Here is a 23,559-nt window from a genome sequence, read left to right as displayed (position 1 = left end):
ATGTCAATGAAAGTAATCTGGGTGTTGGGACATTCGTTCGTTCGGCGCGCCACGGTTCGGCTGCGGCAGAAGCGAGTGATGAAACCAGCGGGGTTAAAGAGGACATCATTTTTATGGCGAGGCGTCGGCGGCTTGCGGATCCGGCAGTTGCGCCAGCTGGTTCAGGAGACTCGAGAACGCGAGGGACTTCCGTCCCCGGATTTGATCATCTTGCACCTGGGAGGAAATGACATGGTGGATTTGGGTCGCATGGCAGTAAGAGAGGACTTACTAACTGAATTTGCCTGGCTGGGGAGAACATTCCCATAGGCCCGGATAGCATGGTCATGCATGATCCCTCGCCGGGTCTGGTCGGGAGGGGTCAGATCCCGTGCTCTGAATGTATCGGTGAGACGCCTCAACGGGGAGTTGGCCAGGTTGTGCTCAGTATCGGGCCGCTTGTGTCATATTCCACACAGACTAATTTCAGGCGATCAGATGTTTCACCACGACGGGGTACACCTATCGGATATCGGCACGGACATGTGGATCAAGGGGATTTGGTCTTTTGTGCAGAACCTTTTCTTTGGTGGGGAGGGTGAAGGACCTGTGGGCCCTGGTCACCCTAGTGGCGGAATAGAGGTCACAGGGTTGTGATTTTTAAGACAACAGGAGGCCTGCTGGCATACTCCTAAGGCCAGCACTGAGGGGAGAGATGGTAAGCTCTCCACAGGGAGAATGGGGACACCGGCTGCTGGGGAGGCAAGGGCGACAGGTCACGCGAGCCTCCTTGGGCAGCCTGGTGGCGAGGGGTGGGCTCCCCGGAAATAGACGGATAAGGACCAAGGGCTGGGGGGCTCACCACTCAAGGACGCAGGTGGGTTGCGCCTTGCGTGGTTCTCAAGCGGCGGGGATGCGAGCCTGGAGGCCCCTTAGTGCTGGAGGGTATTAGAGACAAGAAAGAAAATTAGGTTATGAATTCTGAACACTAGGAAATTAAATGTGTTAGGCAAGAATTTATGGCCTAGTAATTTGTCAATGTTATTGATTGTCATGTTTGTGAATAACTTGTGTTGTATTAAACATGGCATAATTTTCCCACACCTTGGAGTAAGGATTGCTTTGTGGGTACTTGGGTGGAACAGGGGCGATATGGGGGGGGTCCGGGTTCTATGACAGCAAACCTACTCAGATTTCCTAGATGCAGGTAAATAACAAAAATGGACAAAGGTAGATTGAGGAAAACAACAGAGGGACAATAAATAGGGGAAGAGAACCGTATGGATTAGATAATGAAGAAAGTGGAGATTCAGTTGTGTCACCAGAGCGACAGCGGTAGACGTAAGACTCAAATCCAGAGGGTGGGACGCAGCGTTGCTCCCAGGTTGGTATCAGTAGGGGGAGGTCAAGTAGTGAGGACGTCAAGGGGGGAGTAAGTGGGAGAGACTTACCGAGCAAGACAAATTGTTAGGGTAGTGGATCCCACTAGGGAGTGAGAGATCGAGTAGATCTTCGCCAAGTTGAGGGGCTGGGTATCAGGGCACTGGGAGTGATGTCCGCCATGGTGATTGGGTGAAGGGGGCAGTGAAGGAGAGCGCAAAGCGGGGCGTGAAGAATGGGTCAGCGTTTCAGGGGGAGGAGAGGGGGAGTCAGGTACCGGTCACCTGTAGGGGTTAGTAAGGGGTAGAGGGCCCAAACCACATCAGTAATCCGGGGGTCGGGTGGTTCGCCTAACCATACAGCCATAGCAAGCGCAGTTCAGGCGGTGACACAATAAAAATGATTAACACAGGCATCCAAAAGTGTCATTCAGGTGGTGGCACAACAAACTGTTAACTCAAGCACCCAAAACCACAATTCAGGCGGTGACACAACAAACTGTTAACTCAAGCACCCATAACCAGAGTGAAGGCTAGGAGGCAGAGGTGGGTAGCAAGTGTGCACAGTAAGCGCAGTTCAGGCAGTGGCATATCAAACCCTTAGGGATCACAGAGCCTTTTGCATCCAGGACTTTTATTTTCTTTGTCACTCACAAAATTGCCCCAAATGGATACAATGTGTGGACATTTTGGCCATTCAAACACAGTGGCAACCCCTTCTCACGGCTTGACTGCGAGTTGTTTTTTTAAAACATGACGTAAATATTGCATGATCAGTGGTTTACGCCCGGGTACACTGAACTATGATGAAATAGCCATGAGTCTCTAGTTTTAGAACTCTCAAAGGGCAACTTGTGATACTTCTGTTTCTCTCATTTCAACAGCATTTATACTCCGATTAATCGAGCTGATGTAGTTTTATTCTTAGGCCTGCCCTATGTGTGGCTTTAAATCTTAAGCGTTGTAGGGGAGGGGATGGGGGGGGGACGCATCACAGTCTATTAAAGAGGGTTCAAATCGCATTTCTGCATCCGGTGTTTGTGGGAATAACATGCGGTATACTTCATGTGATGTTACAATAACTTGTGCCAGCAGAACTGGGAAACACTGGGGTATGCAACGATGCGTGATCGGAAGCCCACACCCCTACAGTAGCACATCAATCGTGGACACCTGGTTTCCATGTACCCCTTAAAACGATTCAGCGCTTGAGTTCTGAGCGGATTTCGCGTGAATCAACAGAAACAACACCTGTTACCAACAGAGCTTCGAGCATAGAAAGACTGCATTGTGTTTTTTTGTTTTCACTGCGGTTATCATTCGTGTTCTTGTCGTTACTTCTGTTGTTATGATTACAGTGTAGTAAGTCTGACACGTGACGCGCCGCACCCCAGGCCAGCAGAAGCAAGCGCTGTATTTGCAATGACAACGGTAATTGCAGCTCGTCTGGAAATAAACATTTCACACCCTGTTATCGAAGTGCCCGTGTGCCCTGCTTCAGTCGGCTGGAGTGATTGCGTCTCCGCAGCTGTTCTGTCCGTGTTTTGTGCCATTTCAGTATTTGCCTGTTTGCTTAAAGTGCCGTCACTTCAGATAGCCGTGATTGAGCTGTGCTGACCACGGAGAGGGCTGATAACACACAAGACACGGCGCTGGAGTGGGCTGACAACAGCACACAAGACACACGGCCTGGAGAGGCCAAAGCCTGGAGGGAGGGGTGCACACAGGTACAGTGCACGCGATGGTCAAAGGACAATAATAACATTACAGAGAGGTGGCGCGAGGACAGACTATGCACAAGTACAACGCCCCTGCGGTTAGATAAAAGGAGTAAACATGGATGCGTTTAACGAACGTGTATGATACAAGACGAGGTGTGGAGGTGATAAAAGAAGGAGCCGCGGCGCGGCTGCGTCATAAAGAGCACAATCGGGTATGAAACATAAGGCACTGGGCTCGTGGCGATGAAGTGATAAAACGATGGAGACGCTGCTGCCCCAACGAGTAAGAACGGGTATGAAACGTCTGAGGACGGGATAAAAGAAGGAGCCGCCGCTGCCGCATAGGAGGCAGGCGCGGGTATGAGAGTTAAGGCAGCGCCGCGGTGGAGTGATAAAAGAAGGAGCCGCCGCTGCCGCATAGGAGGCAGGCGCGGGTATGAGAGTTAAGGCAGCGCCGCGGTGGAGTGATAAAAGAAGGAGCCGCCGCTGCCGCATAGGAGGCAGGCGCGGGTATGAGAGTTAAGGCAGCGCCGCGGTGGAGTGATAAAAGAAGGAGCCGCAGCTGCCGCATAGGAGGCAGGCGCGGGTATGAGAATTAAGGCAGCGCCGCGGTGGAGTGATAAAAGAAGGAGCCGCCGCTGCCGCATAGGAGGCAGGCGCGGGTATGAGAGTTAAGGCAGCGGTGGTGGAGTGATAAAAGAAGGAGCAGCGATTGTCCCATGAAAGGGTATGGAACACAAGGCAGGTGGTGATGAAACTCATAAAAGAATGAGCCGCCGCTTTGTTGATAAAAGGGTGCCCATAAGAGTACACTTTTGTGCCACGGAAGAGCACTCTGGCCGGGTGAGACTTCCAGAGAGAGGGGAGCTGGTGCGGGCGTCCGTCGGGGCGTGTCCCGCCCTGTGGAAGGAAGACACCAGACCGCATATTCCACCGCGCTCCTCCGGCGCGGGAAGTATCAGTCAGAGGGCAGAGGGCAGAGCGCGGCTCAGGGAAGTACCGGTGACGAGTTAGAAAATGTAACTGCCAGAACCAGTAGAAGCCAGGGCGCAAACTCATTGAAGGCAGACGGCGCAATGTATCAATCCAAGGCGCTATATCGTGGCTCTCAGCACCTGCTTGTAGCAGACCTGAGAAGTAGTTTTAAAAAAGCGCTTTTTAAAACAAGTAACATTAAAACGCCACAGACGTGCAACTGTTTATCAAGCAGTTTACATAACAACATTAATAATGTATAATGATAATAATACAATAATAATTACAATTATAATAAAAATTGCTACAATATTAGATAGCTATGTATTCATTATTAATAAAATAACACTAAATTCGTTAAAACAACAAACTACAGAACTGCACTTATGCAACGCGTCATAGAAAGAAATATTCGGTATATATATATTTGTGTTGTTGCGTGCAGTGATAAAAAGAGTATCGCTAGCGTTGGCAATGCTAGCATTGGGCAAGGCCAGCGCTACAGAAACCGGCACAAACTCTGAATAATTAATGATGACGCTGATAGCTCCGCGGCGCTCTCTTTGCTAACGAGGCGCTTGCTTGTCAAGCATGTGTAAGGGCTCCTGCAGGGGTGGGTCATTAACAGCATCGCCTGTAAATGTTTCCTTTCAGTGGGGATGGAGCTCGGTACATGTATGGAGGGAGGGGGCCCGGGGCCACTAACTGCCCCATTATGCATGCAGCAGGTCTGGGGCCGCGGAGTCTCTTTTAACACCCCGGGCCCAGCCTCCCCCTCCTAAAGGCAGACACCGATCAGGGCCCATGAATGAGAAAGGGGGATTGTTCTCCCTGGCGCCTCTCTGGGGTGCGCTGTCCGGACAGCCCTCCTCGGCGGGGAGTCCCTCCCACGGGCAGCGGGCACACCCCCAGCCCCTGGCAGCTAATGAGGTATAAAGGGGGCAGGCCGGCTCCTGCCCCTGACACCAGCGTGCATGGGCCGTCCGTGGGAGAGTATGAACTCCATGCACCTACAGGGACACCACACCAGCAGCCAGCAGCACTTCAAGAGCGCCCCGGAAGCGCCCGACATGGCCGTCTATTGCGACAGCTTCAGCATGTACCACCAGCAGGGCCTGCACTCCGCGCAGCGCGGCGCCAACTACGGCTTCGCGGAGTACGGCGGATCCGCGAACCCCTACCTGTGGCTGAACGGCGGCGGGGCCAGCGGCGCCGCCTCTGCCTACCTGCCCGGGGGCGGCCCGGGCGCCTACGGGGGGCCGCCCTCCTATAGCTCGCAGCGACAGCTGCTGCCCGGCTCGCAGGGTGGCACCTTCGGCGGGCCCGAGTTGGGCTGGCTCTCGCTGGCCTCCCAGGAGGAGCTGCTCAAGCTGGTGCGGCCGCCCTACTCGTACTCGGCGCTCATCGCCATGGCCATCCAGAGCGCGCCGGAGCGCAAGCTCACCCTGGCGCAGATCTACCAGTACGTGGCCGACAACTTCCCCTTCTACAAGAAGAGCAAGGCCGGCTGGCAGAACTCCATCCGCCACAACTTGTCCCTCAACGACTGCTTCAAGAAAGTGCCTCGGGACGAGGACGATCCAGGTGAGTGCTGCGGCCGTGGAGCGCCCTGAGGTCTTTTGGTGGGCGCTCTTTCTGGAATAATTGTAAAATAACGACTGTAAATAACTCCGCGAGCTGCACACTCGCTGAAGTAATACGCAAAGGCCTGTGTGCATAAGTCTGCGATCATACAACATGTTCTGTTAGTAGATGTGAATTACTTCTGTCTTTAGCCTGAACTACGGAAGTAATACTCCTTACTAACATGATCTTGTAATGCACTTTTCATGGTAGATAAAAAAACACTACTTTTAATGATAACTTTATGATTGTCTGAGAAAGTTTAGTATACTATGGTTTTTAAGACTGTTTTTATAGCAAGGGTGTTTGCGTCTAGCGCTTATTGCCAACACCGTGCAGCGCTACACCGGTGTAAACAACTGTTTGGCACTGAAGCTGTATGCAGCACTTTCGCTGCATGTTGAGAGTAGTAGAACCGTTCGCTTTTATTAAAATCAGACCTAAGCATCCTTAATGGATTTGCGATAATCAGTGGGACAATGTGCCCGTTCTCTATGGGGTTATTGGTAGGGCCGCAAAATCCACATTTCGTGTTGTGCAGTAAACTCTCTATAAAAACTGTGCTCACATTAAGATATTGCCAACCCCTTCAAAAGTCAGGTATGGGATACAGTGTTTCAGAGCAGAATGTACATTTACGAAAGATAATTTCTTTACCCAGCGCCAGGATGCGCCTCGCGGAGTGACAGCCCGCGCTTTATAAGAACCAACTTACATTACATTACCCGAAATGTTTTACGTCACTTTTATGTGTGACAGTGGAATTCGGGTGACTGCGCGCCCCTTTTAAGATTACGGAAGCAGCAATATTTGCATTTTGTACAAACTGGTTTGAGACATTCGTCACAAAACCATGTAAAACCTTTGGGCCATTGGTAGGAATGATCGGGCATCATGACTCTCTTGGGCACGCGTTGTTTTATATAGTGGCATAAGATACAGAAAGCAATAATTAGTAGGGCGTTTTGAACCGGGCTATTTCTTGTAGAGACAGTGCTTAGTTTTACAATATGGTCGAATACGTGCGACATACAGCAATCACGGCACGGGCCACACATTGCCAAGTGAGGAAGTCCGCATTTTTCCAAACACAGCTTAAGAATCTACAAAAAGCTAGACAATATCTCCCCAGCTGCCGATCCGACACCGTACTTAAATCCCGGCTGATGGTGGGTTGAAATCATGACAAGCTATATGACGCAATGTATGGTGAAGGTGTCATATTAATATTTGATAGTCACCATTTGTATATGACAGACATAAAAGGGCTGCGTTGACAGCAGACGCCAAATACTGGCCAGTTTAACAGCCTTCAGGGGCAGGAGTAAGGCAGACTTAGGTCTGAGGTAAATGTGTGATTTTCACCTCAGACTGTCGAGCTTCCGTCATCCTGCCCAGATTCAATGTAAGCGTGCATTTGATTTTAAGGTACGCACCCTCTCCGGGAGTACACCCCAACTGTTCTGATGTGTAGAGTTTCTTAGGCCCATTACAACCCATGGTCTTGGGGGTGGTTTTTAGAAAGTGTATATGCACTCTCGGGTCTAGGTGGGAGATTACCGATTTTTTAGCAAATAAATATTATATGTGAAAGTTAAAATTGCCCCATTGGTTTCCGCATGCCTTCCTAATAGAAAGTGTGAGTATGAAAGGAAGCATCTGTCCTCGTGCTTATCCCAGGAGAGTAGCTTTAATTGGTGCGTTAGGTGCAATCTGTGAGCCCCCCCTGAGCCATGATTATTATTGTATTTTATAATTAAAGCTGAAGCCATGGAGCCTTGTCCTTTCTTGCACTGGGACCATTGACACGCCGGTCCTCTACTGGTTTATTCTGCCTTTTCCTAAATCCCCGCCTAAAATCTGCATTCTTTATTTCCTCCAGGGAAAGGAAACTACTGGACATTGGATCCCAACTGTGAGAAGATGTTCGACAACGGTAACTTCCGCCGGAAGCGGAAGAGGAGGTCAGAGGCCAACGTCGGCGTCAGCGTCAAGGTGGAGGACGAGGTGCGCTCTTTGAAGGCCGTGGACAGTCCGCCCATGGCGCCCTCCTCCTCCCCGGAGTTGGAGCCCCCCTCGGAGGGAAGGAAGAGCGCCTCCCCCCAGACCCTCTCCTCCACCCCGTGCCTCAACAGCTTCTTCAGCAGCGTGGCCTCCATGGGCCCGGCCAGCAGGCCTGGCCTGGGGCTCGTGAACGAACTGTCCCAAAGGAACATTTCAGGACTAGGGGGCTTCTCGGCCAGCCCCCCGCAGGAGCCCGAGATGCAGGACAGCGGCCTGCACCTCAGCCGTGCTCCTTCTTATTATAGCTCCTTCTCTAGCGCCAACCAATCCAACCAGTACAGTGGACACTTCTACAACAGCTTCAGTGTCAACAGCCTCATCTACCCGCGGGAGGGCACCGAGGTCTGAGGCTCACGCTGAGGACAGACGGGGTGAAGACCCCTGAGAGACTTGGGCACGTGAGGCAGGGCAGCCCCTTGGAGACTGGTGGTACTCTGGGGAGACATCCCATGAGAGGTTACGGACACGGGGGAGGATAGACCAATGGCGACGAGGGCACAGGGAGGGCTGTAGTTCACATGTATGATGCAGGACTCGAGAGACTGGGAGATCGGTGGGTGCGACCCTGAGGGTACAAGGCAGTCATAGACAGGCTGGGCACAGGGTAGAAAGCAGCCACTAGGCACTGATTGCGCAAATGCGATAACCGCCCATGAGAGGTTACGGACACGAGGGGAGGGTAGACCGATGGCGACGAGGGCACAGGAAGGGCTGTAGTTCACATGTATGATGCAGGCCTCGAGAGACTGGTAGATCGGCTGATGCATCCCTGAGGGTACATGGCAGACATTTGACAGGCTGGGCACAGATTAAAGGGCAGTCCAGGTACTGACTGCACACGTGGATAACATACCAAGAGAGGTTAAGGGGGCACCGAGGGATGGTAGACCGTTGGCGACTGAGGGCACATAGAGGACTGTGGTTCATGGAGGGGGGTGGCAGGACTGGGGTCGCGGGGAGAAGGAAGACACCGCACACTTGGGATACCAGCCCAAGAGAGGTCAAAGACGCAGGGGGAGCATAGCTTGACGACTACTGAGCGATGGCCGGGGAGGGCTCCTGAAACCCAGACAGTAGGGCGGGGCTAATATATCACTCCAACCCCGAATGACAGGGTGGGGGCAATCACACACTCCATCAGCCTCAGTGTCGCCGCGTTGTACACGCTGGTGGGTCCCCAGTCTATGAGGCTTTAGCCAGGCAGAGCAATGGTTCTGATACATTGTCGATTATCGCGACAGGGAACGGAGAGCACTCACGATGAGCGGCACTCACTGAGGGAAGGAGTACACAAGGGGAGAGGGAACGAGTGAAGGGTCCCCAAGACGGGGAGGGCAGCAGCTGAGGGAGTGTCCAGTCCGGTTGCGGCCTCGACGCTTCACTCTATTGTTAGATTAGGCCCGTAGACTGCAGAAGGAGAGGGGGGGCAGCCCGCCCTCCTGGAGTGCGGATGCGTGCTGGGGCTGACCGCCAAAAACCGTGCCAAAGAGTACCTTACACCCCCAGGCGTATTTAGATGGACCTCAAAGAGAGCGAGAAAAAACGGACATTTGGCCACCTTGGAACAGGGACAGAGGCAGGCCAAAGGGACCCACAGCTCCCGGTCTTCATCCTGTGGTGCGACGACGAGTCCTGGGGCAGGAACAAACCATTCAGTTCCTCTCATCTGACACTACAGACCACACCCCCCAAAGCACACGCGCTGCACTGGAGGCTAAAACAGCCTATCCCGGGCCTTCATCTGCCAGAAGAACCCTCCGTTCCCACCTGTGCTCGCGAAGGACTTCAAGGAGCTATAATACATACATTAGTTATATGGCAGTCTCTCCTAAAAGACCTAGACCCCAAATGCGCATCAAGAAGCAGGGCGGCCATGACACCCGCCCAGACTCTGACAGGAACGAGCGCTGCGTTCATTTCAAGCCTGGCTGGAGCCCAGCTGCGACCTTGGGACCTGTTTACAAGTGCGACGACGGGGATTCAGATGAAGTGCCTGGAACACAAAATCTGCCGCCAGATCGATCAATTCCTGCTTATTTATTTTGTCAAAATCAAAGCACGCCAAAGACTTGAATTTGTGACTTGTATATTTTAATCGGGGCCAGGGACCCCATGCCTATTTTTGTATATTTGTTTGTAGTCCTTGCGACACCCTGTACATATATTTTTCTTACTTCGTTTTTGTACTTTTCTAAATTATGTCCTCGAAGCTATTGTTATTTATGAAAATTTGGATACGTGGCCCATCTTCAATGGTGCTGTAAAAGTTTAAAGCTGGACAGAACTGTGAATGCTTCGTATATTTTGGAATAAATATTCGATATTATATGCTACTTTTTCTTTTTCTTTGTTCATTGAAATGTGACTTGAAAATATTGCATCAACCCCATTTCTAGAGTTCTGTGCTTAGTCCTGGCTGTCACAGTTGGTTTCAAGTAAATGCCACAGGACCCAGCTTATGATCGAACAGTTTATGGCTTTAATTGAGGATATTAAGAGATCCACCTCTGTATGTTACTCCTTTCATCATCCTTAAAAGGTGAAAGGGAGAGTCTCTCCCACTAATATTCAAATGTGTGCATTGGCTATTCCAGACTAGCGGCTGCAGCATTGATCTGGCATCAGCCTTGGGAGTTGCAAACACCTTTTTGTGAAGTGTCTTTATACCAGTGAGCCACCACTGGCATCCCATTCCTTAGGATGCGGTCGCTAGGCGCTATATCAGGGCTGTGAGGTTGGCAGGCAGGCACCTACTCCGCTGTAAACACCGTGCCAGTGTTCCAGGTGCCCTTTCAGGGATCACGCAGCAAACATCAAACACCCCGAGCCAGCGCAGACCGTGGCACTGAGGTGCCAGCGCCACGCCGGAGAAGGGCGCGGTGTGTGATATCAGACATGAAAGGCTGGCGGAAGTCACTTAGCTCGGGCCTAATCCCACAATAGTGACTCGGCTCGTTTCATGTCGGGGCTCTGTGTAATTGCAGGGCTTCGTGCCTGCTTCACAGGCTTCGTGGCACCTTAGTTTCTAATTTAACAACAATCTGGATTTATCAAAGCGCACCAGTCTGTCTTTCTTTGGCAAATGGCGCCTGACAGATCTCGCCTCATACCTCCTGTGTTTTAGGGAATAGAATGTGAGCAAAAGCAATGACTCTCATAAACCATCACATCAAGCCCCCCTCATTTCACCATGACACCCCTCATTTCACCAGGGCACACGTGCCCGTCCGATAGCAGAGGCGTTGTATCATTGCAATATTCTGAACAGAACACATTCATTATAAAGCAAGAAATGTTTATCACGTTTATGTAAGTGAGTCTATTTGCGGATCTTACTTCTGGAGTTTAGCTTGTCTCTCTGCACGGCAGCTTTTGGTTACAAGAAGCAGAGAGAGGTGAAGTGACTTGCCAAGGATCATAGGCATTCACCCCCGTTGGGAGCTAGGATTGATAGTGAGGTTTAAAGACGCACAGTCCCCATGTTGTCTCACCCCTCATGTATGTGTTTACTTTGCTCTGTTGTCACCCGGACGGACCACGGCACTGCCTGTATCCGCCATTTTGTGAACAGGCCACTGAGACTGTCTCCATGTCCATTTTCATGCTGTCCCAGTTAAGCCCTTCCAAGTGTATACTTCCGACGGTGTACAAAAGGGGGTGGTGATGGAGGAGCATCAGAACCAAACACTCGCACCCAGTCAACAGATCTGGGTTTGATCCATCACCGTTCTTTAGCCCACTCTGCCACCCCAGTTCAGACATGGCCATATGCAAATCAGTCTGACCCTGTGCCTCATGGGAACAGTCCAGCCGGAAACAAGCTTCCTAGGACCGGTTTCTGGCATCTCAGCCGTCTTCAGCCAGGCTTGCTTGAATCCAGTGGCAAAGTGAGCAAGGGACTCAGTCTGAGCATACCCTGCCAACTAAAGAACGGTGATGGATCAAACCCAGATCTGTTGACTGGGGGTGAGTGTTTGATTGGTTCTGATGCTCCGTCCATCACCACCCCCTTTTGTACCGCTATATTTCCGACGCTGTCAAGAAAGGAGGTAACATTTTCTCATTGCCCGTGTGGCGGATGTGTTACTCATAGTCCTAGAAACAATTCAGTGTGTAGTGGGCGCTAGGGTTCTATACTCGACCCCCGATCATGGACGAGTGTAATCCGAGTAGTATGCATAGTTCAAAGCGGAAGTACCAACCCGGAAGGAAAATCCTACAGACCAGTTTCAAAAGGTGTATATTGCATCCAATATTCGATTTATGAACATCGTGTGTACAGGGACGTTGACATGGCCAGTTCTATCATGGAACTTGTCTTTTTTTCAGGATTAAATAGCGTGAACTTGACCCCGGGGTATTACGGGAGCACCAGTTACGTTACACAAGGATACATTCATTTTTTGGTAGGCACAGGGAGATTAAGTGATTTGTCTCTGTCTACTCAAAAGCTGTAAAGTAAACTCAGAAAAATAACGTGAATTTTTAGGGTTCAAAGAGAGGCTTGGCTAAAAGTTTCAAACAATGTAAATAATTGATATTATCGATGTATAGACGGGCACTCTCCTACTGCAGGCAGATGAATACCACAGTCTGTTTGCAGGAGCAGCGAGCGGCCTCTTTAAAAAGTACCTCTTCAGCAGCACAGAAAGAACACTTCAACTTCAGAAGCATGAACGGCTGGATGCACGAGCCAGTGCCCCGCACAGCCAGCTCCCATTGGCTGCAGAAACATCTCTTCCGCGGGGACATCAGTCTGGCCCCGTTCACAAGCTCGCCCGAGTAGCCACAATAACGGTAGCATGTAAAGTCATAGAAAATTAAAATGTTAAAAGCACTTTTCGGAAAAACCCACATCATCGAAAATCCATGTCGTCATTATAGTGGCAAAACAAATCAATTGAAATACAGATTTAACGACATTTTCAGGAAAAACATAAGCAGTTGAAAACGATTAATAATCACGTATTTAAAAATTGTGTACCCAGTATAAAATGATTTTGTAAATAAAACATTTCATAAATTGGTTTCCGCCGATTGGTAAATTCCATTCATCTTTAAAATTTTGATTTCATTATTTAAGTGAATTGGCATTTTATGAACTTTCATTTTTACCTTTATTTATCGATTAGCCCTTAACTTGCCCATCGCCCACTATTACACTCACTTGAAATTCACACTTTAATCTCTAAATTCCAACGACTTGTTATAAAGTTGTTACCTTACAGCGTTTAGAAAAAATCGAAAATGAAAACAAAAATTCTGGCATTTGCACTTAATTGTTTCTGTGTACGTTTCATTGATACGTGTGTTTTGTGCAGCTCTGCGCCGTTGTATAAGCGCCTAGAGGCTTTCTTCGGACCTAGAAAGACGCTAGTGGTAACGTCATTTCCCCCCTGACCTCTGGGTTAACTGGAGGCGGATGTGGCGCGTTGTGTTCAAAGCTCCCTGGTGTAAGTCCCTGTGCACTATAGGTTTCTGAAACTGTTCGGGCGATACAAATACTTAGATTGTAGCTGGTGAGTGTGTTTTACTGATACAACCTTCTTGGACCTTGTCGAGATGTGATCCCTGGTCGAAGTGTAGAGGTGGACGTCGTGGGTCTTTTCAACTATACTATGGACTAGCCCTCGCCCTTTCCATTGAATTGGAATAGTCCATCAAATATGTCGTGATCTCGGCTGTGGAGCCCAGTGGGGGCTATCCATACAGGAGGTGGTGTTTTAATGAGCGTTAGGTGTGCAGTGCAATACTTGAACACCACTGGGGTGTGCCACTTTCGTGGGTGTTCCTGGCCAAATCTGAAGTCGATGGTCCTCGCAGAAGGTGACCCGGAGGGGGCAGTCACGGCAGAGCGTGACTATCGGAAGATGGAGGCATGGGCTCGAGCCCCCACCACAGTCTGCTCTGTGTTGGTTTGATGTGCCCCGTCCTGGTGTAAGCGTGAGCTCACACGCATGAATGGGCCGCTCCTGCGCCGCGAGTCTCAGCTCTACGGCGCGCACCGAGAGGCCGTGGGTCTGGAAGGGGAAACCCTGGACCAACAACACATCTGTTTCAGGCGATACACCTGCAGGGCAGTATCGCATGCACAATTGTGCTCAGAAATTGAAACTATATGTCTTTTAAGGATAGCATCGACATGGTACCAAACATCGTACATAGTCAATGCGCCAGTCAACTTCTGGAAGTATTGAAGAGACAACCGCATGAACAGTTTGTGTTTGAGCGCCTGCACCCCTCGAACGGCAACTTGGGGTCGCCCCGGCGTCCACCGTGTCCCGTACGGAAGGACCCACACATAACACTTGGGGAAGCTTGGGTTTGCGGTCAGGACCAGCCTCCTTCCTCCCAGGTTCATCGACTTCCACGGTTTTATACAAGCCGTCCCCGAGCGATGCTCCAGCAACAGACGCAATGGTGCACTGACACACACGTGCCTGCACAAACAACAGACCACAATGATACACGAGTGCCTGCACAAACAACAGACCGCAATGATGCACGGACACACGAGTGCCTGCACAAACAACAGACCGCAATGATGCACAGACACACGAGTGCCTGCACAAACAACAGACCGCAATGATGCACAGACACACGAGTGCCTGCACAAACAACAGACCGCAGTGATGCACGGACACACGAGTGCCTGCACAACAAACAACAGACCGCAATGATGCACGGACACACACGTGCCTGCACAAAGAACATACCGCCATGATGCACGGACACACACGTGCCTGCACAAACAACATACCGCCATGATGCACGGACTCACACGTGCCTGCACAAACAACAGACCACAATGATACACGAGTGCCTGCACAAACAACAGACCGCAATGATGCACAGACACACGAGTGCCTGCACAAACAACAGACCGCAGTGATGCACGGACACACGAGTGCCTGCACAACAAACAACAGACCGCAATGATGCACGGACACACACGTGCCTGCACAAAGAACATACCGCCATGATGCACGGACACACACGTGCCTGCACAAACAACATACCGCCATGATGCACGGACTCACACGTGCCTGCACAAACAACAGACCACAATGATGCACAGACACACGAGTGCCTGCACAAACAACGCTTCCGACAGTCCTACTAGTACCCGTGCATGTGATACATGTGGCAGGTGCAACTGCTATGGATGAACAGGTGTGTCCTTATAGAAAGAGGTCCACGCGCCTTCGGGAGGGACTGAATTCCGTGCATTATGCTCGCGCCATTTTGTGTCCTACAGGCCCATCGGGTGCCCGTGGTGCCTGTGGCTCATGCAGGGCCGTCAGGTATGTGTCCAAATTACCTGTATGCGTGGTATGGATGGGGTGTGCGGCAACCAGGAGCCTTGCACGCTCACCTGTGCAAGTTTCAGTTTGCGCGGTGTCCACCGTCGGGGTGCACAAGTGGGTGCGCCCGCAGTAAACATACCCTGTGTGCCCTGTGTGTGCGTGGCAGATGTGAGCAGTGCAGACCCTGTGGGTACGAGTTGTGACTCTTGCACGCCCCCATAGGGTGCACGAGGGCGTGTACACCCACAGACCCATCGTGTACGGTGCAGTAAGTAAACCCCGGGCGCCCTGTGTACATGTCTATGCGTGGTAGATGTGACAGGCGCATTCCCTGTGGCCCGCGGTTCTTGCACACTCCTAGGCGGGGTACACGAGATTGTGTGCGCCCCTAAGGGCTTTAAGTGGGCCGGGTCTCACCGGTGCTGAGCACCGGCAGGTTTTTTAAAGGAGGCCTCGAAACGGGTCTCTTTCGGGTTCTGTTTTGTGCCCTGGCACAGGCGGTCCGTTTTTTTCCGGACTGCAGTGACAGCAGGCACATCGATGTGCGCTGCTCACACTGCTCACTTCTCACTAGTGGAGAAGTTATGGCATGACCTCATGCCAGGTGAGCGTCCTAGGGGAAGGGAAATCCTTTAAAGATATTCATTGTCTCTCTGGATTTCCTTTTTCTTTTTGAAACCCAGGAGCAGCAACATTGTCGTGGTGTCACCAGGGCATGTAAGTGGAAACTTTTTCAATACTATATACAAGCCATAGTTGCTGCTTATTTATCTTATGAAACTAACAGCCATTGACAAAGCCAATAGTCCTGCCTTGTAGGTATGATGTACTTGTTGTATCACATCTGGATGCAATGACAGAAACCGGCAGCATAATACAAGTCGGGCGGCACACTATGCTAAGCACAGATTTTTAGCTTATGTGTTTTTAAGCCACGCCCTTAATTACATTGGTCTCGCCACTTTGAGAGACCCCGCCAGTTTTTTCATCCCACTTAACGCCCTGCCACTGCCCTTACAGGTCTGCCATGTAGTAAATAAACCCTGGGTGATCTGTGTTGGCGTCCTGGATGTGACTCTTGCACACTCCCACGCAGGGTGCACGAGAGTGTGTGTGTTTTACAGGCCCGTTGTGTACTCGTGCAGTAAGTAAACCCTGGGGGGCTTGTGTAGGCGTGGTAGATGTGAGCAGCGGGGCGCACGAGTGTGTGCACTATACAGGCCCGTCGTGTATGCCTGCAGTAACAAAGTCACAGGAGCTGTGTCTTTCGTGGTAGGTGTGAGCAGCCCTGTCCCCGTGGGGTGACTCTTACAGGCTCCTCTAGGGGTGCGCGGGAATGTGCTTTACAGATCCGTTCTGTATGCGTGCAGTACACAAAGTTATAGAAGCCGCATGTTTGCGTGGTAGATGTGACCTAGTGCACGCGTGTGTCCCCATACAGGCCCGTCGTGTACACGTGCAGTAGATAAAGTAGCCCTGGAGTCCCGGGTATGTGTGGTAGATGTGATCAGTGCAGACCCTCTGGGTAATAGACGCTACTCTTGCACGCTCCCCATCGGGGTGCACGAGTGTGTTTTCCCCATACACGCCCGTTGTTTATGCGTGCATATTGTTGGTAGATGTGAGCAGTGCAGACCAGTGGGTAGCAGTTGTGGCTCAGGCACGCTCCCCATCGGGGTGCACGCGTGTGTGTCCCCATACAGGCCCGTCGTGTACACGTGCAGTAAATAAAGTAGCCCTGGAGTCCCGGGTATGTGTGGCAGATGTGATCAGTGCAGACCCTGTGGGTAACAGATGCTACTCTTGCACGCTCCCCATCGTTGTGCACGAGTGTGTTTTCCCCATACACGCCCGTTGTTGATGCGTGCACATTGTTGGTAGATGTGAGCAGTGCAGACCAGTGGGTAGCAGTTGTGATCTTGCACGCTCCCCCAAGGGGAGCACGAGAGTGTGTGTTTGACAGGCCCGTGGTGTACATAAGTTGTAGAAGCCACGTATTTGGCGGCGGATATGAGCAGGGCAGACCCCGTGTGATGGGCGGGGCCCTGTGCATGCGGTAGCTGTCCATAGCTCAGGTCCATAGTGCGCGCGTGCGGGATCTGTGCCCTCGGGTCACCTGCACGCCCACCTACGTCCGGACTCAGCTCCTGTTCCAAGACCCCCATTTTAGGCTTAGACAGGGAGCGCCCTATTGTTGTCTGGTAGATAGAGGATCTCTGGGTGCCCTGGGCTGAAGGGGGCGGTGGGGGGGGGGGGGAGGGTAGGGGGGTGGGTGTGGGTGGTCAGAGGGTTGGAATGGCAGTTGTGGGAACACTGCTGGCAGCTGCTAACTCACATTGCGACTAGTGTGTCTGAAGGCGGCTCGAGTGAATATTTCAGAACATTTGGGGGACAATGTGGCTCTCCTTTGTGGAAGAGAGACGGGTTCACACCGCAGAACCTATCAGCTGTGTGTCCACATTGCTTGACCCTGACTCCCGGAGTGTTCACTTTCAGAGCATTTCTCGCGAGGGGGTTCGAGTGTCTGCTCTGCCAGGTATGATGATGGGTGTCACGCACTGCGGGTGCCAACTCACGTCGGGCTACAGTTTATTGTCACGCACAGACAAGTATAAACAAGCATTGGCATAGCCAATAGGTCTCGCTTTTGGGACCTTATAAGTATTTAGTTATGCAGCACAATATCCTCGGTGCAACAACAACTGTTGCATGGCAACACACTTATAAGGTCCCAAAGGCGAGACCTATTGGCTATGCAAATGCATGGTGCTGTTTTGTGGTACTGCAATATATAGGGATGTTATTTGTCACAGTTTACAGTTTGGATTAGATCACTGATGACACTATTGTTCACAGGATCACGATGTCTCCAGTGACAACTTCTTGCTGCCCAGGTCATGCCGAGGGGTTCCTTTTCCGGTAGTTCTGCTGTCCTGATCGAGCCGAAGGTCCTGCTGCAGTTGTCTCCTCCCTTTGTGTGTGTGGTTGTGGTTTTGTGTGTGGGTGTGGTTGGGTGCGGTTGTGTGTGTGGTTTTGTGTGGTTGTGGGTGTGGTTGCGGTTGTGTGGTTGTGTGTGTGGTTGTGAATGTGGTTGTGTGTGTGTGGTTGTGTGTGTGTGTGGTTGTGTGGTTGGTTGTGTGTGTGGTTGTGAATGTGGTTGTGGTTGTGTGTGTGGTTGTGTGTGTGGTTGTGTGTGTATGTGTTGTTGTGTGTGTGTGCGTTTGAGGGAGCGGAACACCATGGGTGCAGTCCAGGTGGAGGGGGAAAACGTGGCACGGAGCTGCTTGTGGTCTGCACTGGCTGGAGGGGCATCAGGGTGGGTGAACAACATTGGGTTCATAACATTGTACAGCACTTGGTTAGAGGGCTGCAGTGGAGGCGTATATAATCAGGGTGAGGCGAGGGTGCATGGGCGAGGTGGCAGCATTCAGGAAAGGGACATGTAAAGGGTTAGCACTGAGTTGATTACGTAATAGGTGGGGGGACTCATGAAGGCATTAGAATGAGGAGTGGAGAGGAAAGACGAGAATGGAGCTGCAGTACAAGAGGGCATGAGAAGTGAGCGGTATCTCAAGCAGTGTGGGTGGACTAGAAGGTAATGGGCGTTGTCACTGGAGCGGCGAGGTAATGTTTAAAGAGAGGGGAAGTGAAATGGGTGTAGCACAGTGCGTAGACGAGAAGAGTAAGGTGCCCCATAAAGTCTTCCCGTTTCCTGCCTTCACTTGATAAGTATACCAAAAGTAGTTTACGACTTTATTCTTCCTCTTTATTGTCTGAATCATTCTGAATCGTGTTCGTGTCATAACCATGCGGACCTTTAGTGCTGTTACATCTGCACATCACAGAGCCTCATAGTGTCCTATGTTATTCTCTGACGCCTTTGCTTGCAAGCATTGTATTTTCCTGTCTTATTTATTTCCTTTTGGCGTATGAATGCCTCTTTAATGGTCTTATGGTTTTCTTGCTTTTATTGTCGGCCTCCAGTCTCTCTTTATCGTTCTGGAGATGTATTTCACAGGACTGGTCATGATGCCCCAGGTGTGCCATCTAGAACTACACACAGTTCTCCAGATGAGTACTATAAAATATGCTGCGCTGCAGGCTGGCGGTTCGCGCGTGCACGCTCACGTGAACGCAAGCTTGTCGCCAGCCAGCAGCACTTTGAAAACTCATCTACTAAAGTCTCTCTGAGCAGCGCATGCGTGTTGACTCAGCGAGACCTAAAAAACAACAGCGTCGGTCTACTAGTGAGCCCTCGCCAGGATCTTTCTCCGGTATGCGATGCAATGGAAAGTCACAGCGTCCAGCCAGTAGCGCTAGGAGGCCCGGCCAGAGGCAGACTGGTCCAAACAACTGATAGCCCCGAAAAATGTAATAAAATAAATTGTTGTCAGAGGTTTAAGTTTGAGCCATTGCCATCCCGGACGGCTACAAAATCATCCGGAGGGACCGTACCAACAAGGCCGGAGGAGGAATCTCCATCGTCCACAGGAACACCCTCAGAGTCACGTCCAGCACCGAAGAAACTCTCAGCACCGCCGAGCACCAACACTTCCAGATCCACACCGACCCCAAGACCACCCTCAGAGGAACACTCATCTACAGACCACCGGGTCCACGCCCACAATTCAACGAATCCATTGCTGACTTTGTCAGCACGCACGCCCTTGCCACCGCAGACTACATCCTCCTGGGGGACCTGAACTTCCACCTGGAGAACAACAACGACAACAACACCACCACCCTGCTCGATAACCTCTCCAACTTCGGACTGAAGCAACTAGTGAACACCCCGACCCACCACGCAGGCCACACGCTGAACCCCATCTTCTCCGCCAGCACCAACGTCACGGTCAGCCACACCACCACTCTCCACTGGACCGACCACCGATGCATCCACTTCTCCTACAAGAAACTCACCGCACACATCCAACCGCCGCAGATCCCCCGAAGATGCTGGAGCAAAGTCACCACTGACCAGCTGACCGCTGCCCTCACCCAGGGACCCCCAGCCAACGCCTCGGACACCAACACCGCCGCCCGAAACCTCACACAGTGGATCAGTCACTGCGCCAACACCCTCACCCCTATCAAGAACCCTCCGGACAAGCACAACAGCAGGAGAACCACCTGGTTCACCACAGACCTCAAGGACTCCAAAAAAACCCGCCGAACTCTAGAGAAAGTCTGGCGCCAAGAACGGACTGCGGAAAACCTCGAGGCCCTTAAGACCGCCACACGCAAACACCACCAGCTCATCCTCATCGCCAAGAGAACGGCTTTCAGAGAGCGCATAGACAACAACGCACCCATCAGCAAGGAGCTCTTCAGCATCGTGAAGAAACTCTCCAACCCAAGCTCCAACTCCAACGACATCCCCCCCTCACAGGACCTCTGCGACTCCCTCACGGCCTTCTTCCTCCGCAAGAGTTGGAAACACGCTGAAATCAACGCCCTCCTTAAGAAGCCGACAGCAGACCCCAAGGACCTCAAGAATGTCCGGCCCATCTCCCTGCTCCCCTTCCCGGCGAAGGTCACCGAGAAAGCAGTCAACAAGCAACTGACCAACTTCCTCGAAACCAACGGCTCCCTCGACCCATCCCAGTCTGGCTTCCGCAGCAACCACAGCACTGAGACCGCTCTCATCGCCACCAACGATGACATCAGAACCTTGCTCGACAACGGAGAAACCGCAGCCCTCATCCTCCTAGACCTCTCAGCTGCCTTCGACACGGTCTGCCACTGCACCCTAAAAACACGTCTCCAAAACACAGGGATCCAGGGAAAGGCCTTGGACTGGATCTCCTCCTTCCTCACCGACAGAACCCAGAGAGTCCGCCTACCCCCGTTCCACTCAGAGGCCACCAAGATCATCTGCGGCGTACCCCAAGGCTCATCACTCAGCCCGACGCTCTTCAACATCTACATGAGCCCCCTCGCCGACATTGTCCGCGCACACGACCTCAACATCATCTCCTACGCCGACCACACCCAGCTGATCCTCTCCCTGACCAGAGACCCAGTCACCGCCAAATCCAACTTCCAAGAAGGAATGAGGGCCGTCGCCGAATGGATGAAGATCAGCCGCCTGAAACTGAACACAGACAAGACGGAGGTCCTCATCCTTGGACCATCCCCCTCCGCCTGGAACGACTCCTGGTGGCCCGCCGCCCTGGGCACAGCACCGACACCCACCGACCACTCACGCAACCTAGGGTTCATCCTGGACTCATCGCTCACTATGACCAAGCAAGTCAACGCCATCTCCTCCTCCTGCTTCAACACCCTCCGCATGCTACGAAAGATCTTCAAATGGATTCCCACGGAAACAAGAAGGACTGTCAACCAAGTCCTCGTCACAAGCCGGCTCGACTATGGCAACACACTCTATGCAGGGACAACGGCCAAGCTACGGAAAAGACTGCAACGCATACAGAATGCCTCCGCACGCCTCATCCTAGACATCCCCTGCCACGCTCCGACTCGCCAACTCCGCTCAGCCAGCCTCGTCCTCGCCACCGTACCACGCACAAGAAGAACAACGACAGGCGGCAGATCCTTCTCCTACCTCGCCGCCAAGACCTGGAACTCCCTCCCCACCCACCACCGACTGACCCAAGACCTTCTCACCTTCAGGAGACACCTCAAGACCTGGCTGTTCGAGCAGTAGCAGCAACAACCCACCCCCCCGCAGCGCCTTGAAACCCTCGCGGGTGAGTAGTGCGCTCTATAAATGTACTGATTGATTGATTGATTGAGCATGGCCTTATACCAAATGTGGCTGCCAGATGGATTGATTTCGCATGCCAAGGCAGGTAGAAAGAAAGCCATTTTTGCCACGGCCACTGCAGCAGGCAATTAAAAGCGAAATACGCCTCACTGTCTGGCAGTTTATTGACTGTTTGTTTACTTTATGCGACTAACCGCAGCGCCACGTGCCACCGGTGTCCTTCGGTGCGCTTAGTTATGTGTCGTGATAAGACAAATAAAGAATTGCTTTGTTTGTTTTTCTTTGCGTCTGTTTGCCGGCCGGGCCGGAGACGAACTAATAAACACAAGTACATGCAACGATTACCTCTTCCGTGTATATAATAATATTACTGTATTTTGTCCTTATCAATACAATAATACTTGCTCATCAGATAAACAGTGTAAATTGTAATAAACAACCCGCTTTTCTTCTACAGTGTATTTATGCGTTACTAGATTCCATATTTATTGTAGCCTGGCTAATAGCAATATTTTACAGTGCCCTATTTAATTAATTTATTATCTTTAAGTATTGATTAGGCAAGGGTCAACGTTCCTGCCGCTTTATTACTTACCTTATAATTCGCTGCGATTAAATGGCATACGTGTTGCGATTGTCTAAATGTTCTGAACTAGAGGGGAGAAAATGAAAAATTGCGCTTTTAACAATATGCGTTGGCATGAGATAAATTGTATGAAATATGAATTATTAACCATTGTTGCCAGAGATCATGTATGCGTTTATTTGTATGTATTGCCACCAGATAAGTAGCACTCACATATGCACCGTTCAAATAAATGTCATATTTCTGTATACTAACTCACCAATAATCCTTTTTGGGTTCTGGAATAGCGTGCTACTCGCTGAAAAGCGCTTCGACGCCTCGTCAAGGGTAGTAAGCGCTATATTAATGCAATTACAATATCTCCGCTCCATGTGGGAGGGGTGGAGTGGCTTTAAACCGGTGTGAGGGCGGGAACGGAGGGGGAACCCGCAATTTCTGCCCTGCTCCTCGCCCGCCGCTGACACATGCGGCGGAATGAGACATGCCGAGGCGGGCGAGAGAGCCTTACAAAGGGTCGGGGTCTCAGGCTCCCCCACCCCTGGGGAGCTCTCCCCTAAATGACCGCCCCCATGGCCTTTGTAATGAGCGCTCTCACCTTTAATTAGCCGCATCCCCTGACGCCTTCAGCGCCTGATGACCTGGGCGTCGCTGATGAGTCCCTAATGAGGGGGCCTTATAATGACAAAAGGGGGGTCTTAAGTGCCGCCATTAGAGGCCATTGATGGCCTGGCGGCCCCCAGACTGTCTGAGCCCCGAGGAGCCCGTGCACCGGCGGCTGTGGGGCGCGAGGGGCGGGGGGGGGGGGAGGCACCAGGGGGTGTGTGTGATGGGATGGGGCGGAGACCTGCTGTCACTTCGGGGGAAACCCCCAGATACAACAGGTAACCCAGCCCACGGAGCGGGCACACGCGTGTGAACATGTGCACCTGTCATAGGTGCACTGGTGAATCCGTGGCCTCACTGAGTCATCTATGTCAGATTTGCAAGGTGTGTTTGTATCCACGCATCTAGGTCCCTTTAATGTGTGCAGCACTGTACCGCACAACCTATGTTTTACATAGGAGGGAAGCTGTGTGTCTCTATATCCATCTGTTATGCGTTTAGGTGTGTAGGTGAATGTATCTATGTACCCATTAATGTGCAGTTGTATGTATATGTCAGCCCAATACCTATCTTATTAGTGCACGCATGCATA

The 23,559-nt window shown here is 51.5% G+C and overlaps 1 protein-coding gene across 1 annotated transcript; it reads left to right on the top strand.

The window, feature by feature from the left end:
- Window positions 1–5,035: 5,035 nt before the first annotated feature.
- Window positions 5,036–10,068, top strand: FOXI3 (forkhead box I3). Its single transcript, XM_085642647.1, has 2 exons — window positions 5,036–5,638; window positions 7,560–10,068. The coding sequence occupies exons 1-2, from the start codon at window positions 5,050–5,052 to the stop codon at window positions 8,087–8,089; spliced, it is 1,119 nt and encodes a 372-aa protein (XP_085498773.1). The 5' UTR covers window positions 5,036–5,049; the 3' UTR covers window positions 8,090–10,068.
- Window positions 10,069–23,559: the final 13,491 nt, after the last annotated feature.

This window comes from Triturus cristatus, chromosome 2_2 (genome assembly GCF_964204655.1).
Source record: "Triturus cristatus chromosome 2_2, aTriCri1.1, whole genome shotgun sequence".
Taxonomy (NCBI): Eukaryota; Metazoa; Chordata; class Amphibia; order Caudata; family Salamandridae; genus Triturus; species Triturus cristatus.
This window is presented reverse-complemented; position numbering and strand designations above follow the sequence as displayed.